General features: G+C 33.0%; 1 protein-coding gene across 1 annotated transcript in view; it reads right to left on the reverse strand.

Moving 5' to 3' along the window:
• Nucleotides 1-222: 222 nt before the first annotated feature.
• Nucleotides 223-13,483, reverse strand: part of LOC143071111 (3'-5' RNA helicase YTHDC2-like) — a 39,277-nt gene continuing 26,016 nt past the window's right edge. Inside the window, exons 23-32 of the mRNA XM_076245208.1 lie at nucleotides 13,211-13,387; nucleotides 12,454-12,707; nucleotides 11,803-11,924; nucleotides 7,073-7,168; nucleotides 6,463-6,559; nucleotides 4,628-4,747; nucleotides 2,936-3,171; nucleotides 2,088-2,239; nucleotides 1,768-1,852; nucleotides 223-789 (exon numbers count right to left, since the gene is read on the reverse strand). Of these exons, the coding sequence (XP_076101323.1) occupies nucleotides 436-789; nucleotides 1,768-1,852; nucleotides 2,088-2,239; nucleotides 2,936-3,171; nucleotides 4,628-4,747; nucleotides 6,463-6,559; nucleotides 7,073-7,168; nucleotides 11,803-11,924; nucleotides 12,454-12,707; nucleotides 13,211-13,387 (1,693 nt within the window). The 3' untranslated portion in view covers nucleotides 223-435. The remainder of the gene's footprint in view (nucleotides 790-1,767; nucleotides 1,853-2,087; nucleotides 2,240-2,935; nucleotides 3,172-4,627; nucleotides 4,748-6,462; nucleotides 6,560-7,072; nucleotides 7,169-11,802; nucleotides 11,925-12,453; nucleotides 12,708-13,210; nucleotides 13,388-13,483) is intronic.

The following is a 13,483-nucleotide window of genomic DNA, read 5'->3' on the forward strand; positions in this document are numbered from 1 at the left end:
AGAAGATAAATTCTTGATAAAAATTTTGTCTATTCCAAATTTTATATTTAAGAAAATCATGTTTCCCCCAAGATATTTTTTAACATCTTTTTTCTTATAAGAGGTATTAAACTAAATTTAGTAAAGCAAAAGATAACAAATACCCTTGTTCTAAATTTTCTATCATCTCTTAAGAGTATCACAACCAACAAAGGTCTCACTAAATATGTGTATGGTCAATGATTTGTGGAAGTTTTCTTATAATTCGATAAAACAGGTACTACAATCAACATTTTGTAAATTAAAGATGAATGGACAGAAAAAGACAGATCTCTACATAACCATCAGATGTTAGATGCTGATAAGAGATATGACACATTGTTTAAAACAGGTTCTAATGCATGATTGTGAAATTATTGTATCACAGATTCCAAGAAAGACAACTCTTGGCACTTATCAGTTATCTCCACTTGGGCCATGCTGCCTCCCATAATTTTGATATCTCCTGTTTTGGTTTCTCTGAAGAATTGTGACGGGATTCTGTCTGGGTGGTGACATCATATACCCGGGGTATGAAGGAAAGGTATTCATACTGCCATACAATCTAGCTGCATTGAACATTTCAGCATTGCCAGAAGCGCCCTCTGGAGGATAGTATTGATTTCCACTTTGATATTGATTAAATGGTTGATATCTTTGTTCATTAGAGTCATAGTGTTGATATGACTGATTGTCTCTCCAGCCCCTCTCTAATGGTTCCTTTCTGTCCCATAGTTTGGTTAATGCTTCTCCAACAGATGGTTCTACCTCCTGTAAAGAAAGGGGTTTTGTATCTCTGCCCTTGTAATATTTTTCTGTGATGTATTTTGTGATACACTTTTACATGATAGAAAATATTTATGTCTGATAAAAATGAAAAAACAAGTTAGTCAACAAGTTTTCACTTTGTTTTTTTAATTAAGGTAGAAATATGCAGTTAGGAAATAAAATGAAAATTGACCCTAAAAAATTGTAACTATTTTTATTTTTTTACTCTCTGATAAATGAAGCTTGTGTTAATTTTATTGTATGTTATCAGTGTCTACCATTGATTTGATTTCCAATGTTTAATATAGTGAAATAAAGCATCTTTATGAGTGTCCTTTGCAACATTCCACATTTATATTGCAAAAAGCCACATAAAAAGTTAAAAAGTTTCTAGACTTTGATTTTATATGGCAACTAGTTGTGTTTAATTTCTAAATATAGTAACACAGCCATATTTTGTGCAATGTCAATTTCATCATGGAACACTTTTTCCACAGTCAGGGGTTCATTGAGGGATGAAATTAAGGTTGAAATTTGTGTTACAATTTAAATACCTATGAATTTATTTATTCAAGTTGAAATAAACCAATATTAGGTCAGTCAGAAAAATATCAACTTTTTTGTACTCTGCGCCAAACTGGGGAAGGGCTTGGTAGAACCTCGCTTTCCCCAGTTTCTCAGCCTCATACAAAAAAGTTGATATTTTTCTGACATTGACCTAATATTGCATATGTATGTAGATTTCATTTTTTCTTATTGAAATCTTTTCCTAAACATTGACATTTATTTTGCCACTGGTTATAGACTATTTCTATCTTGATAATAAATTATGTCTCTTTTAGAAGATATAACTTAGGAAGGTTAAAGGGACAAAAGGTGTTAACATTGGTCTGACTAGATGATTGAACAAGAGTTTAAAACCATGCAAAAACATAAACATAGACATACCTGTCCATCCCTACTACATAAACATAGACATACCTGTCCATCCCTACTAATCTGTACTCTCTTGTTCTCATTCAGTGGATTAAGCAGATGATGAGTCAATTGAAATGGAAGATTATTTCTGAAAAAACCACGAAAGAAATGCTATGATAATATCCTTTATAATTTATATAAAGTATTAATTATTTAAAAATATAAATTATAAGACTTATAATAAAAAGTTTGGAATATAAATATATTATATATATATACATGTATATATATAATTGTCAGGTTACATCAAATTAAAATCAATAAATGTTTAAAAATTAATCCTTCATCCCATATTTTTGTATAAAAAAACCATTAAACTATACCTTTTTATCCATTCTATAGAGCATATATAATTGAAGTTAGAATTCTGTACACCTGACATTTTATCTTTTGCAGCTAAGGAAGTCATCTTGGCATATCCTTGGAAATGTCCACTGGCATTGATAGAAAATACCATCAACACAGTTTTACCATCCTAAAACGATAATAAAATTCAGAACTGATTAATAACATTAAATATATATATATATATGAAGAGACTATCTTTCCTTTCTTACAAAATGTTTGTCTAAAACATCTGGCTAAACTGTGAACATTTAAGTTGAAGGAATTCTGTGTCTATTTTTATTCCAAAGAGATTACCATAATTTTTAAAGATATAAAAACAAATTCTGATCCCAGTATACCTCTTTTTTTACCACATTGGCAATACTAAATATCAAATGACCAGCATTCAAAACTTGTTGAATCAATGGATTTTAAACTGAGTTAATTAATGATCGAGTTACATTCTCAATTAAAAAAAAACAAAAAACATGAATGTGTCCATAGTACAAGGATGCCCCAATCGCACTATCACTTCTATGTTCAGTGGACTGTGAAACAGTGGTCTAAACTCTAATTTGGCATTAAAGTTATTAAGATCACATCATAAGGAACATGTGTACTAAGTTTTAACTTCATCAAAAACTACTTTGACCAAAAAAAATTGAACCAAAAACTTTAACCTGAAGTGGGATGGAAGGACAAACGAAGGAATGGACAAATGGAAGAACGAATGGATGCAGTCCAGAAAAAAACATAATGCCCATAAATAGGGCATAAAAATGGGGTATAAAAAAAACCAATAAATACTCAACAATTACATTGGCTATAAAAGTTATTTACGCACCTGGAAAGCTTTATTGATTTTCTTTGCACTAGTAGCTGTGACAAACCAGGTTCCGTTACTGACTGACGTGTCTAATGTCTTCTGATGTGTACACTTCATCACATAATACCTACATGGATGACCTTGACCTTGTTTAGGTTGAGGACTACCTGATGGAGTACTGGCTTCACTACCTCTTGGACTGTTAGAGGAGGAGGTATTACTACTGAAAGATTCTCTATCTCCTTTGGGTGTCCCTGTAGATAAAACAAGTCAAATTATTACTATATAGCTGACATACATTTATCAAGTTTTATATATGCACTTTTCTTGATCGAATGAAAGTAACTAGAGAACATGATAATCTCAGGTTAAACTGATCAATGTCTGGTCACGCTTTAGGACATCTGTGATAAGTCTGGTATCCTACTAATAACCTGATCAATGTCTGGTCACGCTTTAGGACATCTGTGATAAGTCTGGTATCCTACTAATAAACTGATCAATGTCTGGTCACGCTTTAGGACATCTGTGATAAGTTTGGTATCCTACTAATAAACTGATCAATGTCTGGTCACGCTTTAGGACATCTGTGATAAGTCTGGTATCCTACTAATAAACTGATCAATGTCTGGTCAGGCTTTAGGACATCTGTGATAAGTCTGGTATCCTACTAATAAACTGATCAATGTCTGGTCACGCTTTAGGACATCTGTGATAAGTCTGGTATCCTACTAATAAACTGATCAATGTCTGGTCACGCTTTAGGACATCTGTGATAAGTCTGGTATCCTACTAATAAACTGATCAATGTCTGGTCACGCTTTAGGACATCTGTGATAAGTCTGGTATCCTACTAATAAACTGATCAATGTCTGGTCACGCTTTAGGACATCTGTGATAAGTCTGGTATCCTACTAATAAACTGATCAATGTCTGGTCAGGCTTTAGGACATCTGTGATAAGTCTGGTATCCTACTAATAAACTGATCAATGTCTGGTCACGCTTTAGGACATATGTGATAAGTCTGGTATCCTACTAATAAACTGATCAATGTCTGGTCACGCTTTAGGACATATGTGATAAGTCTGGTATCCTACTAATAAACTGATCAATGTCTGGTCACGCTATAGGACATATGTGATAAGTCTGGTATCCTACTAATAAACTTTTTTGAATTTGCTGAACATGAATTGATAGAAATCTAAAGTTGTTTTCAGTATGTCACAGTAGAAATAAAACTTTTTATTGAGTATCTAATTATAATGTGGTTACAAAATCATTGGAAGGATACCAATTTTTGTGGATTTTATGGTTACAAAGTTTGTACAAGAATGTATACAGACCTTGGCAAAATCAAGAATGATATATCCAGGAAAATGCAAGTTTTTCTCAATGAATGAAAATTGGTAAAATAATAGAATCCACAGTATTGTTTTTATATCTCTTTTTCCACTCTTTCAAAAAGATTTCCTCATCACTGGCCCAAATTTAGTCAGTAGTTTACATAAAGTTGTTTGTCAAAAGATGGTTAAAACGATTTTAGTCACAATGGAATAAACATATATAGAACATAAAAAATAATTTTTGAAACATGAACAATTTAAAATTTAAAATTATTAAAATTAACACTGTTATATCATCAGATTTGTTTTCTCTTTATACAAAATCCAAATATATAACCATAAAATATTTGTAAGTCTGATATTTACTTGACAGAAGCTGAATCTGTTTGGCTGGTGGTGTTGTTAGACCCTTTCTCACACTCCTACCATTGCCATATTCTTCATTTTCATTACCAGAGTAGCTACCCGACATCAAAGATTCTGAGGCTGTAATTCAAATATTAACACATTTATATTGTTGGTATTTAAAGCAATTAAAAGTCATACACTAAATATTTGATTCCCTTATATTCTTGTTAAGGATAAGGAACTAATCTTATGGACCATTGTTGAAACAATAAGTTTTATGTATAGTCGTGATATAAAGCATACTCCAAAAATTGGAAGTATCAGAAAACAGGAAATAGGTGTCTGACAGATTCAAAAAGTATTTTCACGTAACCAGTCATCCCTGTCAAGCAGCAGGCAAGATATGAAGTGATTCTGCTTAGAAGTACTGAGGAAAGTTGTGATGAAAATAATAAATTCATTTTATATATTTGAAAAATTCAAAGTAACCACAAATAGGTTCTGCTCTAATATTACAACTCATCACTGTCAAATATATATTTTGAACCTTATTTGGCTATAGGTAATAGGAATCTGAGAATTCAGATGAGAAAATGCAGAATTAGTAATCATGATTTAGAAATAGAGAGAGGTAGATACAGGGGACTTCAGGCAATGGATAGAATTTGTAATATTTGTACAAAAGAAGTGGAAGATGAACTCCATTTTTTACTTAAATGTTCATCTTTGGAAAGTGAGAGAGTTTCCATTATTTCCAACATAGTTCAAAGTTACAAAAACTTTCACAATTTAGATTATCAATCACAATTTATTTGGCTAATGTCCAATGAAGATAGTCACATTTTTAATCAAGTGAGCAATTTAACTAATAATTTAAATGTTGTTCAAAAACAACTATTAGGAACTTAATAAATTTATATGTTTTACTGTCAAAAAGACAGAGGCATAATTTAGATATATTTAAATTCAGTTTCCTATATTTTTTAGGATCACTGTATTTGTCAAAGTTGAAACATGATACCTTGTTTTATAAATATACATTAGTGTGTCTTTCTTTTCTCTTTATTGTAATCTTTAATTTAATTGTATTCAAATAATTGTAATTGTTTTGTAATCATTTGTACCAAACTGAACTTGTGATTATTCTGCCTGTAATGGGCGTCTTTAATTGACAATAAAATATATTTGGTTTTGATTTTATACCAAACTTAAATAGTTAGGTAATGGTACAGTAGTGCTTTAAAACTTGTAATATAGGTAATGGTACAGTAGTGCTTTAAAACTTGTAATATAGGTAATGGTACAGTAGTGCTTACATGAAATATAGGTAATGGTACAGTAGTGCTTACTTGTAATATAGGTAATGGTACAGTAGTGCTTACTTGTAATATAGGTAATGGTACAGTAGTGCTTACTTGTAATATAGGTAATGGTACAGTAGTGCTTTAAAACTTGTAATATAGGTAATGGTACAATAGTGCTTACATGTAATATAGGTAATGGTACAGTAGTGCTTTAAAACTTGTAATATAGGTAATGGTACAGTAGTGCTTTAAAACTTGTAATATAGGTAATGGTACAGTAGTGCTTACTTGTAATATAGGTAATGGTACAGTAGTGCTTACATGTAATATAGGTAATGGTACAGTAGTGCTTACTTGTAATATAGGTGATGGTACAGTAGTGCTTACTTGTAATACGGAATAGTTTTATCAATGCATTACATTGCTTTAAAGATCAACGTATTGTTAATAACTTTAGATAACATATAATGAGTCAATAAGGACCTTACCCATACATACTTCATTGAATTTAAAGCTCAACAGTTTTATCTAATATTTTATAATACTTACTCATGGGTCTTGGTCTTTGTCCTATCCCAGCTGGCTGCTGTAATCCCAAAGCTTGTTCTTCATTGGTTAAAACATTAATAACTGCTCTAATCACTGCCTGAAGAACAGAATATGAAAATGTTATGGTATTATCCTCCAGAAACAAGATTTCAATATAAATGTTCTTTAATCTAAACAGATACTGATGGCTGGTTCAAGCATTTAACATACTCCAAATAAAGTAAAGACGTAAAAAATAAATTGTGTTAAGAATCTATAGATATCTAAGAATATCATAAATTCTTCATTGGTTTTCCATAGACATAAAATCAACAATATATGGAAAGCACCAGGATGTTACTTAATGAATTGAATGGACATAAAAATCCTCAAAACAACATATAGCCATTATTGGATTAATATACATAATGGGTTGTTGATCATATTTGAATGCTGTATGGTGAACAGTAGTTGTTACGGTGGATAGTTATCTCATTATCATTCATACTATGTCTCCTTATTATTTGTAAAAAAATAGATATATTTCTTCCTTTTTAACTGACAAAACTATAATGTATTGTTTGTTTCTGAACTCTGCACAGACCCATAATGTATTTATTCCTGAGTTTACCTCATCCACTTGAGACCAAGGTTTGGATGGATTTCTCATCCTCCTCAAGAAAAGACTGTGCCATTTAGTCCTTAATTGCATAATACAGGTTGCTGTCTACAACATAAATAAACAAACAAATTAAATAGTGATAAATTAAAAGTGAATCAATCTGAAATATGTATATATGTAAAATGAAGTACAAATATATGGTCTGTACAAGGAAATTAAAATATTATTACACTCAAGAAGACCTAGCAGTGTGAATATGGAGATGAGAGAAAACTATAGAAACCACTATTATAGACATATGAATACATTGCATATCCTCATCCCAAACTGGTTTATAATTTTAACAAATGTCTCGCCTTCTTTACTAATCATTGATAGAATGTTGATAGTCCTAAATATAAAACTTTATTACAACTGTCACAGAAACTCACCATTAACCAAGAAAGCCAACCATTGACCAATAAACCATGAAATTAAGGTCAAGGTCAGATGAACCATTTCAGAAAGACATGTACAGCTAACAATTCTTTCATACAACAAATATAGTTGACCTACTGCTTATAGTTTAAGAAAAACAGACCAAAACACTGAGCAATGAACTGTGAAAATGAGGTCAAGGTCAAATAAAACCTGCACAACTAATATATAGATCATAAAATATTTCCATACACCAAATATAGTTAACATATTGCATATAGTATTAGAAACAAGAATGTGTTCAAAGTATACGGATGCCCCACTCGCACTATCCTTTTCCATGTTCTATGGACCGTGAAATTGGGTAATAATCTAATTTGGCATTAAAATAAGAAAGATTATACTATAGGGAACATATGTACTAAGTTTCAAGTTGATTGGACTTCAATTTTATCAAAAACTACCTTCACCAAAAACTTAAACCTGAAATTCCCACTTTCATTTTCTATGTTCAGTGGACCGTGAAATTGGGGTCAAAAGTCTAATTTGGCTTTAAAATTATAAAGATCATATCATAAGGAACAAGTGTACTAAGTTTCAAGTTGATTGGACTTCAGCTTCATCAAAATCTACCTTGACCAAAAACTTTAACCTGAACGGACGCACAGACGGACGGACGAACGAACGAACGGAGCCACAGACCAGAAAACATAATGCCCCTCTACTATCATAGGTGGGGCATAAAAAGACCAAAACTAAAAAATTTAACTTTGACCACTGAACCATGAAAATGAGGTCAAGGTCAGATGACACCTGCCAGCTAGACATGTACACCTTACAATCCTTCCATACACCAAATATAGAAGACATATTGCATATAGTATAAGAAAAACATTATTGCTGTTTACAGTTTATCTCTAACTATAATAATATTCAAGATAATAACCAAAACCAGCAAAATTTCCTTAAAATTATCAATTCAGGGGCAGCAACCTAACAACCGATTATCCGATTCATCTGAAAATTCCAGGGCAGATAGATCGTGACCTGATCAACAATTTTACTTCCTGTCAGATTTGCTCTTAACGCTTTGGTTTTTGAGTTATAACCCAAAAACTGCATTTTACCCCTATGTTCTATTTTTAGCCATGGCGGCCATCTTGGTTGGTTGGCCGGGTCACCGGACACATTTTTCAAACAAGATACCCCAATGATGTTTATGGCCAAGTTTAGTTAAATTTGGCCCAGTAGTTTCAGAGAAGAAGATTTTTCTAAAAGATTACTAAGATTTACGAAAAATGGTTAAAAATTGACTATAAAGGGCAATAACTCCTAAAGGGGTCAACTGACCATTTCGGTCACGTTGACTTATTTGTAAATCTTACTTTGATGAACATTATTGCTGTTTACAGTTTATCTCTATCTATAATAATATTCAAGATAATAACCAAAAACAGCAAAATTTCCTTAAAATTATCAATTCAGGGGCAGCAACCCAACAACGGGTTGTCCAATTCATCTGAAAATTTCAGGGCAGATAGATCTTGACCTGATAAACAATTTTACCCCATGTCAGATTTGCTCTAAATGCTTTGGTTTTTGAGTTATAACCCAAAAACTGCATTTTACCCCTATGTTCTATTTTTAGCCATGGCGGCCATCTTGGTTGGTTGGCCGGGTCACGCCACACATTTTTTAAACTAGATACCCCAATGATGATTGTGGCCAAGTTTGGTTTAATTTGGCCCAGTAGTTTCAGAGGAGAAGATTTTTGTAAAAGATAACGAAGATTTACGAAAAATGGTTAAAAATGGACTAAAAAGGGCAATAACTCCTAAAGGGGTCAACTGACCATTTCGGTCAAGTTGACTTATTTGTAAATTTTACTTTGATGAACATTATTGCTGTTTACAGTTTATCTCTATCTATAATAATATTCAAGATAATAACCAAAAACAGCAAAATTTCCTTAAAATTATCAATTCAGGGGCAGCAACCCAACAACGGGTTGTCCGATTCATCTGAAAATTTCAGGGCAGATAGATCTTGACCTGATAAACAATTTTACCCCATGTCAGATTTGCTCTAAATGCTTTGGTTTTTGAGTTATAACCCAAAAACTGCATTTTACCCCTATGTTCTATTTTTAGCCATGGCGGCCATCTTGGTTGGTTTGCCGGGTCACGCCACACATTTTTTAAACTAGATACCCCAATGATGATTGTGGCCAAGTTTGGTTTAATTTGGCCCAGTAGTTTCAGAGGAGAAGATTTTTGTAAAAGATAACTAAGATTTACGAAAAATGGTTAAAATGGACTAAAAAGGGCAATAACTCCTAAAGGGGTCAACTGACCATTTCGGTCAAGTTGACTTATTTGTAAATTTTACTTCGATGAACATTATTGCTGTTTACAGTTTATCTCTAACTATAATAATATTCAAGATAATAACCAAAACCAGCAAAATTTCCTTAAAATTATCAATTCAGGGGCAGCAACCCAACAACGGGTTGTCCGATTCATCTGAAAATTTCAGGGCAGATAGATCTCGACCTGATAAACAATTTTACCCCATGTCAGATTTGCTCTAAATGCTTTGGTTTTTGAGTTATAAGCCAAAAACTGCATTTTACCCCTATGTTCTATTTTTAGCCATGGCGGCCATCTTGGTTGGTTGGCCGGGTCACGCCACACATTTTTTAAACTAGATACCCCAATGATGATTGTGGCCAAGTTTGGTTTAATTTGGCCCAGTAGTTTCAGAGGAGAAGATTTTTGTAAAAGATAACTAAGATTTACGAAAAATGGTTAAAAATGGACTAAAAAGGGCAATAACTCCTAAAGGGGTCAACTGACCATTTCGGTCAAGTTGACTTATTTGTAAATTTTACTTCGATGAACATTATTGCTGTTTACAGTTTATCTCTATCTATAATAATATTCAAGATAATAACCAAAAACAGCAAAATTTCCTTAAAATTATCAATTCAGGGGCAGCAACCCAACAACGGGTTGTCCAATTCATCTGAAAATTTCAGGGCAGATAGATCTTGACCTGATAAACAGTTTTACCCCATGTCAGATTTGCTCTAAATGCTTTGGTTTTTGAGTTATAACCCAAAAACTGCATTTTACCCCTATGTTCTATTTTTAGCCATGGCGGCCATCTTGGTTGGTTGGCCGGGTCACCGGACACATTTTTTAAACTAAATACCCCAATGATGATTGTGGCCAAGTTTGGTTTAATTTGGCCTAGTAGTTTCAGAGGAGAAGATTTTTGTAAAAGTTAACGACGACGGACGACGACGGACGCAGGACGACGACGGACGCAGGACGACGGACGCCGGACGCAAAGTGATGGGAAAAGCTCACTTGGCCCTTCGGGCCAGGTGAGCTAAAAAACAAACCAAAACACAAAAACTTAACAATAACCACTGAACCATGAAAATGAGGTCAAGGTCAGATGACACCTGCCAGCTAGACATGTACACCTTACAATCCTTCAATACACCAAATATAGAAGACCTATTGCATATAGTATAAGAAAAACAGACCAAAACACAAAAACTTAACAATAACCACTGAACCATGAAAATGAGGTCAAGGTCAGATGACACCTGCCGGTTGGACATGTACACCTTACAGTCCTTCCATACACCGAATATACTAGACCTATAGCTTATAGTATCTGAGATATGGACTTGACCACCAAAACTTAACCTTGTTCACTGATCCATGAAATGAGGTCAAGGTCAAGTGAATACTGTCCGACGGGCATGAGGACCTTGCAACGTACGCACATACCAAATATAGTTATCCTATTACTTATAATAAGAGAGAATTTAACATTACAAAAAATTTTAACTTTTTTTTCAAGTATTCACTGAACCATGAAAATGAGGTCAAGGACATTGGACATGTGACTGACAGAAACTTCGTAACATGAGGCATCTATATACAAAGTATGAAGCATCCAGGACTTCCACCTTCTAAAATATAAAGTTTTTAAGTTAGCTAACACCGCCGCCGCTGTAGCCGCCGGATCACTATCCCTATGTTGAGCTTTCTGCAACAAAAGTTGCAGGCTCGACAAAAACTACATAATAATTTTTTTCTTACACCAATGGTTTATTTCTTTGGTTTTCTAATAGCTAAAGACTTCTTTTAGAACTAAGATCACATTTTTGATTATTTGTAATCATTACTTCTCATGTAAACCAATACAATATTAGCACTTTTGTTTCACCACTAAGCAATAAATGCCAGCCTTAGGAAGCTAAAGCTTTGACTCCACATGATTTCAAGACTGTCTAAATGATTTACCTCTGGATCAATTTTAAATCTGAGCCAGTCATCCAGATGTAATGATGTCTTTGATACTTCTCCATCTACTTCTTCTTCACTGTCACTGGCAGCATCAACATAGTCATCATAATGACGGTACTCTGGAAAATATGGTAAGGTATGTACTAATAAACTGTTCCAAACATTGCTGATTGTTGAAAGCCGTACAATGACCTATATATATGTAAATTCTGTGTCATTTGGCCTCTTGTTGAGAGTTGTCTCATTGAGAAATATACAACATCTTCTTTTTCATATTTATCATACATTATGTTACATTGCTATCAAACTGCTTCTGATTTTACTAACAATACATAATAATGGCAAAAAAAATCAAAAAAACTTATATGGAAAATCAGTCAACTAGTCATGAATATCTCTTTTCAGTTGGCTTAAATGAACCATACACAAAGGACTACTAAAGGTAAAGCATGAAAAACAATAAAAATCAAATAATTAAGAGTGAAATTAACAAATCTTTATCACTATTTACTGCATTGACTTCGGCATGAAGTTGTACATCTAATAATTACATCTTTTTATGCTGGTTCAAAAATTCTTAAAAAAAAATTAAATAGAAATATAAGATGTTTACTTCTTTAATTTTTTAACTGTCTAAGCATTACATACCTGTATCAGCATCCTTGATTGCATCAGGAGAGAGTTTACTAGGACCAGCAAACAGGGCTACAGTAGCTGAAGACACCAGTGTAGAACATCTGACAAATGCCAGTCTTTCATAGCGAGACATCTCATCATACATTAGATAATCTGATGGCAGATTTCTGACAATGTTCTTATGTGTGGCATTCTTATTGAGACAGCCAGAGTTTGGTAAAGTGTTTAATACTGATGACATGTGGAACTTCACTTTACCTTCCTTACTGTAAACAAAGATAGGATAGTAAGAATCTTTATACTGAAAAAAACATCAAAACCAGAGAAATAACACACCTAGGGCACACCTACATTATATATAAAGTTATGTTTTATATGTGAAAATGAAAAGTGTAAAACAATTTACTGAATAAATTTTCAAGCAAACCATATAACTGTCCAAAATAGTCTTTGCTTGTCATTTGTTAATGTAGTCCATAAGTGTTGTGCTTTTTTTTTTAATGTAGATTAGACCCTTGGTTTTCCTGTTTGAATGGTTTAACACTTGTCAATTTTGGGGCCCTTTGTAGCTTTCTGTTCAGTGTGTGTCAATGCTCCCTGTTGAAGACCATACTTTGATCTATAATGGTTTACTTTTACAAATTGTGACTTGGATGGAGAGATGTCTCATTGGCACTTGTACCACATCTTCTTATTTCTTTTTTTTTATGTTGAAATAAGTTTATCCTAGTCTGTTTTCTAAGTTTTTTTTATCAATATTATATCTTACTATGACAGAAGCTGTGACTTTTGCCTATCCACCCTGATGATATTAGGGTACATTCCTGCACACAATGATGCCTTGACCACTGCCCAGTTCTCAGAATTAGTATTCAGATCTCGTATATCTCCTCCTCCTCTGGCTCTCACAAATCCTGAGGCTCTTAGCTGACCCAACAGTTGTGCCCTACACACAAAATAATATTTCTTTATAAGTGTTTATTTGTGTTATGGTAATATTCAAAACAATAATTTCTGTTATGGGTGTTATATTTACTTAACT

The sequence above is a fragment of the Mytilus galloprovincialis genome, chromosome 4 (genome assembly GCF_965363235.1).
Source record: "Mytilus galloprovincialis chromosome 4, xbMytGall1.hap1.1, whole genome shotgun sequence".
Lineage (NCBI taxonomy): Eukaryota > Metazoa > Mollusca > Bivalvia > Mytilida > Mytilidae > Mytilus > Mytilus galloprovincialis.